Source organism: Protopterus annectens, chromosome 9.part0 (genome assembly GCF_019279795.1).
Source record: "Protopterus annectens isolate FY-2018-M chromosome 9.part0, PAN1.0, whole genome shotgun sequence".
In the NCBI taxonomy this organism is placed as follows: Eukaryota; Metazoa; Chordata; order Ceratodontiformes; family Protopteridae; genus Protopterus; species Protopterus annectens.
Window position 1 is genome coordinate 1,321,949,332 of NC_056743.1, and position 16,245 is coordinate 1,321,965,576.

General features: G+C 42.4%; 1 protein-coding gene across 1 annotated transcript in view; it reads left to right on the plus strand.

The window, feature by feature from the left end:
* Positions 1-15,905, plus strand: part of GGCX (gamma-glutamyl carboxylase) — a 425,060-nt gene extending 409,155 nt beyond the window's left edge. The window contains exons 12-13 of the mRNA XM_044084295.1: positions 6,052-6,247; positions 15,333-15,905. Coding sequence (XP_043940230.1) covers positions 6,052-6,247; positions 15,333-15,492 — 356 coding nt within the window. The 3' untranslated portion in view covers positions 15,493-15,905. The remainder of the gene's footprint in view (positions 1-6,051; positions 6,248-15,332) is intronic.
* The last annotated feature ends 340 nt before the right edge of the window (positions 15,906-16,245 follow it).

Genomic DNA, 16,245 nt, shown 5'->3' on the forward strand with positions numbered 1-16,245 from the left:
ATTCCAAATACCTTTTGGCTAGGGTTCACCTTGACTGGGAGAGTGGAAAAGGAGGCAAGCAAGTAGGGGAGTTTGAGGATATCCCTGCAGATGTCCTGATAGGGAATGATTTTTGATAATGCAGTACCTTGTGTGCATGCAGTTGCATGCTGTCAGGCTTGGAGACAAGCATGCGTCTGGTAGTCTGGGAGGGACCCAGACAGACAACACACTTGAAACCAGGACTGGTAAGGTGACTACTTCAGGGAGGGTGCTACCGTGTAGCAGTGAGACTGAAGGTGAGCCACAACTGCTGGTGGGTACTCATGTTCCTTAGACAGAGTGACTGCAAGGACAGAGGTGAGTAGTAATACCCAGGCTGATAGTGAGGCACCACTGTCAGAGAATACCAGACTTCCTGTGGAAGGGGAGCTGAGAAGGGTTACAAGGAGAGAGTTGAGACACTCAGCTTTCAGACTGTACATTACAAGTTCTGAGGGAGGTAGCTAGTGAGGCACCTGATTGTCATGGAAAGGGGGAATCTGTGTACTGGGACAAAAGGTTACTGTACAGTGTGTGGACCCCTGAGGGAGGGTTAGAGGGTGAGAGAATACAGCAGTTGGTAGTGCCCAGAGCCTACCATCTGGCACGTCTAGCCATAGCCCATAATATTTCCTTTGCAGGTCATATAAAGTGTACAAAGAGACATATTTTGCAGAACTTTTATTTGCCTGGGATTTCCAGGGATGTAACAGGGTATTGCAGAACCGGTGAGCAGTGCCAAAAGGTAGGCAAGGCAGGAGATAAGGTCAAAGCTCCTTTTATGCCTTTGTCTGTGATTGAGCAGCCATTTCGGAGGGTAGCTATGGATATTGTGGGGCCTCTGAGTACCTCAAGTTCCACAAGGAAGAAGTATAACCTAGTGGTAGTAGCTTATACTACCAGATAGTCTGGGGTGGTGGCTCTGTCCTCCATTGAGGCAGAAAATGTGGCAAATGCTTTGTTAGAGATTTTCAGCAGGGTAGGTTTCCCAAAAGAAATACTGACAGAGCTGCCAATTTCATGTCAGACCTGCAGGCTTGTCTGTGGAAACACTGTGGAGTGAAGCACGTAAAGACCACCCCTTACCACCCCCAGACTAATGTGTCTTGTGGAGAGATTAAACTCTACACTGCAGTCTATGCTATGGGCATTTGCAGACCAGTTTAAAGGGAGTGGCACAAATATTTGCTCCATCTGTTTGCTTACAAACAGGAGCCACAGGGGAATCCACAGGTTTTTCACCCATTGAGTAGCTGTATTGGCATAGGGTGAGAGGATCTGTAGATTTGATTTGTGATGAGTAGGAGGGTGTGTGAGAATCCCAGAAGGAGTCTGTTGTGGCATATGTCCTAAATCTCAGGACAAGGCTCAGGGAACTCATGGGCTTGGTAATGGAACACTGGTTGGACAGAGAGTGTGCCAGAGGTGAAACCAGCTCCGGACTGTCTCTGGTCTCTGTGTGCTCTTGAGGGAAATTGCACTTGATGCAGACAGCTGCATCTGGAAATAGTGTGTACCTGTCACCCTCCCAGTGTATGTGTCTCACTGTTGCCAGCGGTGAGGATTAAGGCTCCTTGATTGCTGGACCAGTAGTGAGGCTTCACAGGAGCCTTTTAGTCTAACCTGTTTTCTCTCTTAAGTGGTGGTAGAACTTGACTTCAACCAACTTGGTCACCTTCTTGTTTTTTTTCTTGGAGAAGGGTGGAACCAAAGGAGAGCAGTCCCTTTACAACCTAGCTGTGCATCACCAGCTCATGATTTTTTTAATGCTGTACATGAATTTAGGAGGGATGAACAGTTATTTGACTTTGCTTAATTATGAGAGGGACTGGTAGATGCCAGACAAACCTGGTCAAAGTAAGGGACCAGCTGCATCAAGTTTTGTCCATCATTTACAAGTTGCTCATTGGAAAATTCTGATGTGGCTGCTTCCAATGCCTACTTCTAAAACATCTTCATTGCAAGCAGCTGTTTCACAAATGATTGGTCACGGCTCCTACCTTCGTCAAGCATTATTGCTTGGATCATAACTAGAGTCAAGTATCCTTTGGCACGTTAACATTAGAGGATTTAGCCTTACAAGCTTTGCTTTTGATTGTCTCCTGACTCTGGCTTTCTGAAAGCTTTAAATTTCACTGCTTTGGATTCTTCTGAACAAGTGTCCACTGCAGAAGGCCTGCAAAGTCAAAATAACAGGTATGTACTCACCATATATATTTGTCTGGCTTTCTGAAGTGGATGATTATTATGCTGTTGTCTTTCCAGTGTCTGGGCAACTATTTTATCCTGTGGCTCCTTGACTTATTTGCAGAACTGCTGTTTTACTCCCCAATTCAACATTAACGCCATTAGGTATTTGGTATTAAAATACATCTCGCGTGTTTGGAACCTTTTTGGCTGTTCAGTAGTTTGACTATAACTTGTCTGTTTTTGGCTTTCTTTTCCCACCTCCCTTGTAGATACATTATTAAATAATAAGAATGTATTCCCTTGCATATTGTACAGCTGTTTTGTTTTCACAAACATTGCTTGGTCTGGAAACCGTTAGCACATCAGTTACAGCTTTTCTTTGATTAAGGCTGTCCTGCACATGGCTGTATTTAACTTCTGTGTGTGCAGCTTGAACCTGATATGATCCGGGACATGTTTGGTATAATTTTATAATTTTATTTTTTATTTTCTCTGCATCGGACTGGGTTGGAAGCTCATCACTTTCCAAATGTTGTTCTATTCACATTTATTTATTCTTCATGTAGTATAGCATTTCATACTGACTTTATGCAGTACTGCTTTTCTTGTGGATCTGGAACTTGCTGGTTTGCAGCTACTGTTGTCTGACAATTTTCCCTTTTCCCCTTTCCCCAAGAACAAAGGGGGTACTTGGGATTAACATGGCTAGGCCTGTAAAGGCTGTATGGCCACTAGCCTAGTAACCTCCTATGAACAATGCATGTATTTCTGACTTGTCAAATAAGCTGTGGTGCACCTGTCTGATGTTTGGCATCAGATATATGTGTTTGCTTTTACTGCAGTTTGTCATTTAATTACATTAAACGTAATATTGTACTACGGTTGTAGCATACAGCAGACTCTTGGTAGCCATATGTTATATTTTGTTTTGGTTTACTAGGTGGGTCAGCTGGTGGTCTCATCCTTTTTCATCCATGAACCCAAACAGACAGCTGAAAATTTCAGCTGATTGGCAAACATGTAAAACTAGAGTATGCACAAAGCTACAGATTTTGGTAGAACATTTAGTATGCATACAGTTTGACCTGGGACTAACAGGTCAACATTACTGCTTAATTGGGAAGTGAAAACAGAAGTGCTGTTTCACAAAAATCTGTGCAAATCCTATTATGAATGTTTTAAGTTACAGGCTGTTTTCCAGCTCACATTGATGGCATTTTTAAGAACTGGCAGATCCAAACTTAGATTCAGCAGCTTCCTGAAAGTAAATGATTCCTGTTTTAATCATTATGAATCCTAGTTTGGAAGTGGTCCAGAACATGGTCCTTATTGTTGGCATTATAGTTGCTATCCAGCCATTCATTTCTGCTTAATATGTGTGTTAGAACTAGATATCTGAAAATAGTTTTTTTGGGGTTTTTGAAAGAAGTTTAGGTTTCTTTGATATATTTACCCTCCCTGTTAGCGTAGTGTGTGTGTGTGTGCCTGTAACCTCCCGCTCTGGTTGGAGGAGAGGGAAGCGGCGGGCGGAGACCCTCTGTTTCCCCGCGCCAGCGCTGAGCTCTCCTCCGGCTCCCGGCTCGGTGCTCAGTCTCTCTCCGACCCGCTACCCCGCTCGGGAGCAGCTGGAGCGAGCGCCTGCCGGGGGGGTGGGTCGCGCCGATAGTACTTTTTTTGTACTCGGATCCTGCCCTCGAGTGCATCGGATCCGAACAGGTTGCTGCTTGCGAGTCCTCTGACAGCCCCCAGAGGATGTCGCTCTCTTGGGTGTCCCTCCCTGGACCCTGGTGGACCTGGAAGTACCACCAGGCGTGGAAGAACCGGACACCGATCCTCAGCCCACCGTCCGACCCGCCCATTGGAGTTTGATGGTTCTGCCCCTTTGGCAAAAACGTTTCAAACCTTGACCTCCAGGGGCACCTAGCGGCATGGGGTCCATAACATCAGACCGCTGGGTTCTCCTCTGCTAAAGAAAAAAGCCATCCAGCCCATCCCAGACCAGATCGGATCAGGGTTCTACTCAGGTTCTTTAGTGCCGAGTTGGTCCTGAGGGCTCTAGGTCCCATGCGCTGCTCTCTCAATTTTCAAGTAGCGGAACGATATTCGAGGAACGGGGAACTTCTCCGCAATTTGCCTCTTTTGCCTCTCCCTCAAACGACAGAGCCTCTCGGGTGGGTTGCAGAAAAACCGTCCACTAGGAAAGTCTACCGGCAGCAGTGTGGCGGTGTTTAAAGTACAACTGGCGGCAATTTCATTATCACGTTGGCCAATGACTCTAATCCTCTATGTTCAAGACAGCCTTTTGGTAGCCATTACATCGGCTAGAGAGTTTCAGAGATGATATTTGTGCAGGCAGCCACGGGCTTCATCTCTTAATCATCATCTTGCTTTTTTGCTGCAACTCAAATTCAATAAAAGTTCAGCTGGTTTACCTGGGTAGCAGGAAACTTAGTGTTGAGTTGTTTTTGAAGTATGCCTACCTTTGAGATCTTGTAAGAATGCTTAGTAGTACTCATTTGTAAAAATCTTGTTAAATAAATTTGTGGCAGCCATGCCCGTATCATGGACTCTTATGTGTTATAAGGACAAACTTTTCCACAGCCATTTCCCGCCTCCTCCCCTCTTGCTGATTGTGTTTGCCTTAAGTATAGGCCCATGTCAGATATCTAAAGTGCAGTCAGTTGGTCATTGGTGTGTACATTTCACTAACTACTACACTTTCAGCCTCCATTACAAGAGGAGAGTACCATTTGGAAAGAGAATCTTTAGAGCATTTTAACTTCAATTTCTGTTTTTTTGCTTACTTGTGAAAACTGTTTGGCTTCTTTGTGTTTTTGGGTTGAGAGTTATTTCTTCTCAGGATTTTATTCCAGTATTAATACTGCAGGATTCCCACTGAAGAAAATAGTTAACCATGTCAGTCTTCTAGAAGGCTTTCTAGGCTTTCTGTTTTCTTAAGGTAGTCAATTCTGACTGTTGTATCTGGGTTGGACTAGAGTCTTAGGCTAAGCCTGTGTTTTCTTGGAAGTGGATCCTAGTTTGATTTGGGAAGGGAAAGACAAGTGGGGTGCCAATTCTTCGTAGTTGTGATTCTAGGGGTGCTGTGCATAGAAGACCAAATGGGGGCATGCATCCCAGATGTGGAGACTTGAGATTTCTAAAGAGCTGTGAGGGGTTGAAGGATGGAAGTGCCCAGGATTCATACTCATTGCAGAGTGCCTTGTCGAAGACCAAGTTGTACAGTGAGTAGCCACATGTTTGTGAGCATACTTCTCAACTGTCGAAAACTTCACAGAACGTCAAGATTTTGCACCATATTTTTGGTTACCTAATAACATTTGTGTTTTTCTAGCAAATCCTTGAGGATTGAACTCACTAAATAGTAACAGATTTCACAAGTTTCAGAAAATGCATTCTAATGCACAACCTGTTCTAGCAACTTTCTAATTTATAACAGCAATATTTAAAATCTGTCTTTGATTTTGGGACTTTATTTTTGTTTTTATCCAGAAATTATTTATGTATGTATATCTGTATTTACCTATTTTATTTTGCCCAGAAATGCTTATACTAAGAGTTCAAGTATCCTCCTCCAACATCTCAGTCTGTCATATGCCACCCTTTTAAGGAATCCTATGTAGAAACTTCAAAGTAAACTTCGTCTTATTCTTTGCATTCCTCTTAATTACTTCCTTGTCTGAACTGGTAAAAATTCAGTATTTTGAATTCAGTGATGCAAAGTGATAAGTTCACTGCTGTTGGCTTTAATCTCTTTGTTAGGATACCATTTTTGTCTGCTTGGTGTACTTAGTTGTGTACTTGTATTTGAACCCCATACAGAAACTGAACCCCTTCCTCCTGAACTGCAGCCACTTGTAACTGGGAGTATTGATGATGTGAATTTAACAGACCCAGTTGTCAGGGCCTTTCTTCATAGGCAGAAGAAAATTGAAGAGATACAAAAAAAGAGAAATGCCACACTGCTGGAACGATTTGCTCGCTTCTCAGTAAAGAAGTATTATTTATTCAGAAGGAGGTAAGAATTTTTGAAGTGAACATTTTTATACTGTTAATTTTTTAACCCCACCCCATCTCAGCTGAGACTGAATGATTTGTCCATTGTCCTTTCATTCTACTTCACTCCCACCTTGGTGATAGAGGTTCCCCTTGTCAGTGGAAATTACCTCTGTCACTGAGGATCAGAAGTTGTACTGGCCATGTAGCAGTCATGTCTGGCTGGAAATATTTATATTCTTTTTAGCCAGAGTGCACCACTGTGAGTCTGCACTTCAGTATGATGTATTAAAATGTATGCATTCTCACATCTGTCTTGTCTCCCTGTGGTTTCTGTTTTATCTGCCTGGGTCTATTCTTTGGCAGGAGTCACTCCTGTTGTAAGAGAAATTTATACCAATTCTAAAGGACAGCTGATATTTGGTTACCCCTTCCCCCCATGAGCCTAGGTGAATGCTCTTGTCTGCTGCCAGCTGTCCAGCTGTTAATCTGCCTTTTTTTCTGCATGCTAAAACTTGAGGATTCATTTTAACAACCTGTATTTAAATAAGTGAGTAGTTTCCATTTCTTTTAGTTGTGAATCCTGTGTTTAGTTTTGTTTGACCTTAATTAGATTCAATTAGAAATTATCTTATAGGATACAGGGGAAGAGATGCCCAGAGAGTATAATCCAAAACACACACACACCACCTCTACAAACCATTAGAATATTATGAAACAACAAGATACAGGAATTTAATATAGAAAATCATATTTGTTAAGCAAACACCAAGCACCTGTGGACAAAAAGCTCTTCAAAAGAGTAGCCCCACAGGGCAAGATCTTAATGTTTTGCTTATATATCTTCCTAATGAGATTTTAACAGCCAGTAAGATCTGACTGACTGGAATGTGATCATATCTAGCTGTACTAATAACTCCCGTTGCATCTTCTGTATCTGGCTATGATATGCTGGGAGTCGCAGGAGGAGGAAGCATCACTGCTGAGACATTTATGAACTGCACTATGTTCATACTCACTATTGCAGTCTTGACTTTTGGGATTTCTGCCTCCAGTTAACCCAACTAACTGGCCTGACTTCAAGAGTTGTACCTTCTAACCATGCCTTTGCTTACTCAATCCCACTAATTTACAAGGGCATCAGTGGTATAAGAGGTGCATTGTCTGATTCCTTCTTGATATCTTTCTTGCCATGCAGTTTGCAGGCTGTATGTGCTAACCAGCAGCAATGGTCCATCAGTTGACTTGCTTTTAGAAGCAAGACAAGTACGTCCTAGGTCATTTTCTTATACTTGCAGAGCTTTGTTATAGCGAATATCGGACAGTAATTCAGAATCAGACTTTTGTTAAAGTTGACAATAGTTCACTTGTGGAAAACAAATTATTCCACACAAGGACTTCCATTTTCTGTTTTACCTCAGCCCAGAGAAGAGTTAGCAAAGGAGACGTGTGCCAGGTTCCAAGCAACTATGGCATCAGACAAGGCCATCTGGCACCATCTACCTAAAAACAAACATTCTGTCAAGAAACTTGGGAAGTATAGTAGAATAATAACATCCCACTGGATGACTCTGGTCTGCTAGGGACTGGAGATCCCAGATGCTGTGAGGCAGCCCCTTGCCTCTGTAGTCTCTTGATCTAGGCCTCTAGTGCAACTACTTTGTAGGCAACCGTGCCATTGGAGTTTCACACGTCCTAGATTGTTTACTGAACCTGGTAATACTGAGCCCCCCATCAGTGTTAGAGGATTGTAGTCTGATTACCAAAGGGGGAATATTTGTCTGCTAGGAGGTTCCTGGTGATCAGATTGAGGTCTTGGTCCTCCCACCTGTGACCTGAGGCCTCCATGATGGTTTTATCTGAAGCGATGATGCACAAAGCACCAAAGACCAAACCATTATCAACCAGCTTGTCTCGACCTAGATTGGACAGTGCTTCAATCTGTTGTACTTCCCAGGCTTCTACTGACGTTTCCACATGGCTCAGGATTTCTTGTCTTCAGTCCAAATTGCAAACACTGGAAATTCCTGAGGTGTCTGTAGCCCTTTTAAGAAGAGAAGGGTAGAACCTGTTGTGGAATATTTAGTTTCCTAACTCTGAAGCAGATGAACTTGCTTATGTGGGTGTGATACTGCCAGTTTCTGTGTAGGGGTCTGTTATACTAAGGACACCTTATCGTCTGCCTCTCTACCATATGATTTCTCCTTTGGGGATACCCTTCATTAAAGGAAGAAGGCTTTCCAGTAAGAGGCAGTGAAATGGTTGAATACCCACCTCGGGTATAAAGATTTAACGACCTGCCTGACCCTAGAGCACTCACTGTTCCTCCAGTCATGGATGTCCTGGTAGATGTGTGCCACCAGTGCATCTTTGGAACATGATTTCCTCCCCATGCCCCCAGGAAGCCTAACTGCCTTTCTGTAAAGTTAGATTCCCATGAATTAATTTACAACGATCATCTAGATGATTCAGTTTGGAATCCAGAAATTTGTTTCTATAGTTTCCAAGAACCCTATTCCCAGTATTGGGGAGAATAAGATACTTGACAGATTGGGGGAAAAGGTTTACACATTTGCTACCATGTCTTTCAAAATCATGACGTGCCAAACCCAAATTCTTACCTTTCAGCATCCTCTGCCAGAGAGCATGAGGGCTAAGGCACAGTGGATACAAGATGCGTATCTGAAACAGGTCATAAAGTGGAAGCATCTCCTATTTGCTTAGGTGGCCAAGCACTCCAGTAATGTAGCTATGGTGTTCTGGGTGCATCATGTAAGGCAGCAGCCACAGTGTCTGTTATCTGCTGACATGCCTATTTGAGGACTTGAGACCCTTCCAAACTACATGAAGATGGAGCTCCTTAATAGCAACCTTTGGATAAGGATATCCTCTTTGGACCCCCTACTGAAGGAATGTATAAGAGACTACAGGAGAAGGGTAGAGTCCTGCAATCTGTCAAACAGCTTTTTCAGGCTGAAGCTCATAAATTCAGGAACTACCAAATAAAATCTATTATAACCCAAGAAGACAAAAATAAGTTTGGTAAGGGGAGAAAAAAGGAAAAATTCTGAAAAGAGTAGCAAACAAAACCAGAGGGGGAGCCTCCGGGTACATCAGGGCCATGACTGCTGGTAACAGCAGCCTTGACTCAGCTGGGCTGCCTCCTCACTTACCCCTTCCTAAGTTCACCCTAACACTCTCCTCTTTCTTTTCCAAATGTCTCTTTAATAACATCAGATAGAGAGTTTGCAGGCATTTGTCTTTCTTTGTAAATAATAAACAAAACCATCACACATGACTTGTGGATCCTGAGCTTCCTACACTAAGGTTACAGGTTGGGCTGTCATGTTCCCAAGATGAAGAGGAATTTCTCTGTTCCATAAGCCAGTCATATATTAAATATACTGCCTTAAGAGAAATGCAGTCAAGTACCGTAGAGAAAGTCCCCTGTGGGGAAGCAGGACAAGGATTCTATTCAAGACCTATATCTGGTGCCAGGAAAGGAAGGCACATGGAGACCCATTTTTAACTTTGTCACTTAAGCAAGTTTTTCATTGTTCCGGAGTTCAAAGAGCTAACTCTACAAAGCCCGATACCATTAGTGCCATTGCAGGTGCTCATGGTTACTCCAGCCCTGAAAGATGCCTACCTTCACATCACAATATCCAAACACCACAGACTGCTTTAGATTTGCAGCAGGTTGGGAGCATTACTGAATTGCTTCCTTGACCTTTGACTTGTCTACTGCACCCCGGGTCTTTATCAAATGCCTGACTCAAGTAGTTGATATTTTCAGTACAAAGGGCATCCATATCTGCCCTTACCTGGATGACTGTCCCATCCAAGCAGAATCCATGGAGGGATTATGCATAGCTTTGGATTTCACCTTGAGCTGCTTCAGGGACCTGGTCTCACTGTCGGCCTGAAGACATCAAATCTGACCCCTTCAAGGAACCTTGCATTCCTTGGAGCATACCTAGACACAAACCTCCACAGGGCCTTCCTCCTAGAAAACAAGATCTGTGTACTTTGTACTTTCATAAAGTTATTCACCAGAAGTCAGTATTAGCAAGAGACTTTCATAAGGTTAGTACCTATCTACTAATTTAGCAGTCTGTTATCTCTTGGCTAATATTTACTCCTAGGGCTATAGTCCTTCTTTTCTAAGGAAAAACGTTCTGAGATGGCACAACCCAATGTTGCTTTATATTGCATGTATAGACATACCAGGAGTCAGGCATGCTACACTAAGAGGTAAAGCATCCATAGCTCTGAAAGTAGTACTGGATGGTTTGGGACACCTTTCTATAAAGCCCTACCAACTCAGTTTGTTTTCATCAAAGGCGTGTCATGCCTTCTCAACTTGGTTGACTTCTTTGAAAAGTTCACCAAAACAGTGGAAAAGGGCAAAATGGAGTGTACTACTTCCATTGACTTGGCCAAAGCATTTGACACAATACCCCACTTGGGCATTGAAGGCTGGGTGTAAAGCTCTGACACCCACTGAATAGCCAGCTAGTGCAAAGATAGGACCCACGATGTTAGGATAGGGAAGTCTACCTCCACAAAAAGGCCAGTTATTAGCCAAGTACCTCAATGTTTGGTGCTGGGGCTGCTCCTTTTTGGCATCTACTCCCTCTGAAGTCAAGGCCAGCATCAAAGGCCTATGCCTGACAAATCTGTAGACTACTGCAAACTAGGCTCAGTTGGAGAATCCCCCAAAGACACAAAATACCCTCCAAAAATGCCTAACACAGACCAATAACTTGTGACAGAGCCACTCTCTAAAACTCAGTGCCAAGAAATGCATAATAGTATCCCTTGGGAAGACTGCCACAACCCACCTGTCTTCTGTTTGCATCCACAAGTATGTACTGAGAAAGCCTTAAGTTGTATTCCCTACTTTAAATGTATTGCAGAGTATATCATTGTACCTGGCCCCATGGTGCAGAGGGATAAAGCCCTAACTGCTCCTCAGACCACCCATGTTTGACTAATGGAACATGCACTTTTAGGACCGGGGGGGGGGGGGAGTGAGTGACACAGGCTCGCGCACCCCAGGGAGGCAGCTTTGCTCTCCATCTGTGACAGACTTATCACCTGCAGCATGTGGCACCTAGCATAGTCACTCTACAAGTGGTGTGCCACTTGGCTGGGAGGCTGCTTATGAGTGGAAGCATGTATGCAGCTCCTGAGGCAGCTGTAGCGATGTTCATAGCCTACCAAGGTGGTGGGGATAGGATATACAGATTAGCCTGCTCTGTAACACCTGACTCTTGCCTCCACTGGGGGAAAAAAATGAGACCAAGGTCTCTCATTCCAGTGGAGGAATGAATGTGTTCACTGTGTGGAAAAGCCACTGGCAAACCAGCAGACCACAAAAAAAAAAAAAAAATCAAATGCTCTTAGCTTATTTCATGCATGCTAATGTCTTCTCCTTCCTGCCATAAATGTATGGTGGGATTATGGCTGACTGCTTAGGTTCAGAGTATATTATGTATGTAATCTAGGAGACCATTGAGAAGTAAGAAAGAAGTACAGCCATTTAAACTCTGGAAGAATTGCATGAGTTATGCTACCTGATGAAGTGCCATATTTTGTATGCCAGGGGTGAATGAGTAATTTTGAATATGTTCAAACTATTGCATTGCTTGGTGTGTAGAGGAAGCTGATTCCATAAGGAGATTCCCTGGATTAAGAATCTCACTAGCATGTTCTGTTTGTGTTGGTGAGGCTAAAGATATTTGGTGCTGGTGTTTGTGGTGCTATTTGATATTTGTTTAGGAAGATCAAGGAGATTAAGGTCTTTCACAGCTCAGAAGGCCAGGTAAAGGTAAAGATCTCACTACAAAGGAAGCAGTATGACACACTGTAGTGAGGGGGTGTTTAACCTATCAGTGTAATTTAGTGAGTTTAAGCATCTTGTCCAACTTGAACGGTATCAAAGATTTTTGACCAAGAACATTTCTGGTTTAGAGAGGTGCATGCTGAAGGATTTTCTGAATGACTTGACATGATGGTCAAAAAATAAGTTCATTGCTGATGGAATTACGCAGATCTTGGATTAATGAGTCAGTTTTAAGGGGGCGTCTTTGATATGGCATAAAGTGGCAAATTCCTGCTTGTCAGTTACCTGCACTTAAGTTTTTTTTTTTGCAGTAAACTTAAGCCCACAGTGGCCACCCTTATGTAGAGGAATCACTATTGCAATTCAGAAAGCCTCTGGTTGGTAACCAGTATGATCGAAGTTAAATAGGTTAAGCAAGTGTTGAACAAAGCTGTATTTGGTGCTTACCTGGAGAAAGCCAGGTGATTTGAATGGGCCCTTCAAAATGATGTTTTTGATCAAACTACCTATCTGTATCCAACAAAGCTCCTCATTAGCACTCTTCAAGAAAAATCTTGATGATTGGATGGGAGATAGGAAATTCACCCCGGGGATCACTTCTGTGCCTCTGCTTGACAGGGGCACAGGAAAATAATTTTCTTGGGTAGCAAAAGCTAGGGTACCGTTTGGCTATGCTTATATAGGCCCTAGGGCCAATAAACCTAGTACCTACCTGTGAACCTATAAAAAAGAGGTAGTAGAATTTGACTGTAAGAGTTAGATTACTAGGGGGAGTAACAAGTGGATAATGGAATGGACTTAAGGGTTAGATCAGTGGGATTGAAATTTGTTCTGAATTAGTCAAAGTGGATGTTTTGCAGTGACAGCAGGATCTGAGTAAGTGGAGCACTGCATATTAGTTCAGAACAGAGCTGAGTGTTATTTCTGTGATTCCTGATATAGCTGACAAAAGCTTTGTGCTTGTCTTTAGTGGAAGTGGTCATTTTTACTTCATGGGTAGTTTTAAATTGTTTATGTATTTTGAAGTGGAGGAAGATAATTTCTATAAGCCTTTTTGTTATACAGTTTATGTGGTATTTCTACCATGTAAGAGTGTATTTCTGAATGTTTAATTGTATTTTTGTTTGTGGTGTACAGAAACCGATACCTCAATGTAGCTGTTCAGATTGGAGTAGAATTTGGAGGCAAGTGCAGCATATTGGGTAAGGGATTTGCCTGGGCATGGTTGGGCACGTTGAAATTTGTCTAGGTTATCCAAGAATAATAGGAGGTGGGATTTGGAGTAGTCCCTAAAAGCCTTAGTGTTCATTGGAGAACTGATTTGAGGGATGATAATCTTGTGGTCAAACCTAACCAGAGAGGGTGTGTGGACATATTGGTGAAGACAAAATCAAAAAGATTTACCCCCTCTAGTGGGAAGGTGTGTGATCTGGTCTAGGGGGTTGGCATTTACAAAATTTAGGAAATGCTCTTTGAACTTATTGGTTGTATAGCTGCCACATTTGATGGAAGGGTAGCTGAATGCATCTAGATGCAGTGTAATGAGTTTGATAAACATTTCTTCCAAGTAGTTGAGGTGTAAGTCACTACTGGCAGAAGACATTGAAGGGAACCTATAATTAATGAGCATAAGGTGATTAATTTTAAGGGTGATCATGACCTCAAGGATCTCAAGGTTGGTGCCATGTGGGATTTGGCATGGAATGAGAGGGTATCATTGGAACCAAGTTTCAAGAGTGATACAAATATAAATGTGCTCAAAGGTCAGGAAGACCTCAAATTCAGGCATTTTCTCGTTTAAGATGCTGCAATTGAGCAGTGCTGTCTAGATGTATGCCAAACTAGAATTTGCAAAGTAGGTATGTCCATGAGATGGATTTCGCCAAAAAAGGCACTGTGGTGCTGCAAAAGTTTTAGCAAGTATGCAAAAACCACTGTGGGGAAGGTGCATTCCATTTCTGGCATAGAAAGTTGTCCTTTCAGCCATCTCCTCCCAACCAATAATTGTACCAGTTTGTTTTTGTGTTGTGGCCTTATTCCTAGCGATGGCAGAATACTGCGTTAACTAGTCTTTTCCCTGTCTCAGACATGTGTAAAGAGATCTATCATGTCGGTCTTCATACCCTCCTCCTCCCAAAGAGGAGTGCCTACGAATATTCATTCTCACATGGACAACCACAAGATCATGTTCATGCCTAGAGTGGAGTTATGGTCATATCACAAACTGGCACCTGAGAAGCAAGGTACTATAACGTGCTCCTTCTCCATCCTGGTGAGAGTAGATTATGTATGTCTGGCTATAGAGTCACTAATGACTATGACTTTGTTTGGGAGCTGCATGCTTTGTGGACTGTAGGCCATAAGCTTGCGGCACTAATTACCCTTCATATAGAGGTGGGCGGGGATGCAGATGTGGGTATAATATTGTGTCTTAAGTGGCTGAGGTTTGTTTGCATTGTGCTTATGTGACCTCAGCATACGAGTGCTGCACAGTGCAGGTAGAATGCTTACCAATAATTGTTAGAAGGTGAGAGGTTGGCTTCCCACTTGAGTAAGTATTTACACTTGTCACAAATGGTCTCGTATGTTTTTTTTACTAGGTGTCAAGGGTTATCATTAAGCGTGAGACGGTTGCAACACTGCATCAGTGTGTCAAGTGCAAGCAGGCTAGCCAAATAAGGAACTAAAACAATGTGAAACCCCGAGATGCAGGGCTAGGTGAAGGACTCAGTGACTCAAGTTTAGTAAATACAGTTATTACAGTAACTTTGGTCCCACCACTTAATTAGCAATGCTGTGCAGTCTGACATTTCAGTTAGTCAAATAATCAAAACCTGGCTGTTGACATAACAAAAATTCTGGTATAGCCCAAAAACTATAGGAACTTAAGTAGATAGTCAGCCAAACTGATAATGCAGGTAACCAGTCAGTAACTCGGATAGCAAAGATAACACAACTGTAAGAACTTGGATAATTCAGCTAGCAACAACAGCACAGAAACTACTGTGCAATATTGTCATCTAGATGTGTTTATCCATTTATCATAAAGCCCATCTGTTGTAGCAAGTAATGTTACAGTGACATCGAAAGGCTGCATAAGATGGAACAGAAAATTAAATGTGATGATGGTCATTTCATGATAAAAAGATTTTCTACACTGTTTAAACATTAACAATTTAGCATGCATTAAGAAAGTTTGAACATTATCTTAACTTACGTAACTAACCTCTTGTCTTGTACAAAAAAAATCTTTCAACAGTTTTCTGATGACTTCAATTGCTTTGAGAAACCTTGTGATGGGCAGACCGCCCCTGGAACAGCTAGCTGATGAAGTGGCTTGGGCCAACAAAAAGCCTGATGATACAGCAGGTAGTGCTGTGGAAAAGGCAGAAAATGAAACGCCACATTCTGAACTCTGAGCAGCTTGATGGGATCAACAGACTTCAGCTTCTGTCACAAGCAAGAGACCAGTTGTTCCAAACAAAATGTGATGGATCATGTGCCAAAGAAAATTCATAGTACAGGTGGAGTTATTTCTGTTCTTTAAAAAAAATAAATATATATATATTTGTTCACATGTGCACCAGAAAATACTGGTTGAACATGAATGTAAAGAGACCAATACAAGTGGCAGCAGTGAAAGAGCTTAGTGCATCATTGCTTTTTGGAGAAGTGCTGTATGCCACTTGAATATTGTGATGACTTTTGTATGTAAGTGGTCAGCAGAAAACTGTTAAACTCAAGACTTCTAAACTATGAGGCTGCAGCTGTGCTGTTACAGAAGTAATGAAGCATTTTGTTAAATTACCGAAATAAAGTTGCATAATAATGACACAAAGTGAAGAGCTTTACTTCGTATGTTATAAACAGTCTAAGACTATTGTAAATGATCTATGACATTCACGGTAAGCAGTGCTTTCCACCAAAATGTAAAGTCTGTCAGCATTTGCTACATTTCCTACGTTGAGCATCAGATACTCATGAGACACACAAGCTGATATGTAGTGTTTAGGCTAGAAGCACTCTAGCAGGGTTTGACATTCAACAAATTAGTGATTTTATAATCCTGTGGTAAAAACAGTAAACAGATATTTGGGCTGCAGCTGATGTGATCTCCTGTTTAATAAGATGGATAACAGAAGAGAGAGGCATACGGATGTCTAATACCAAAA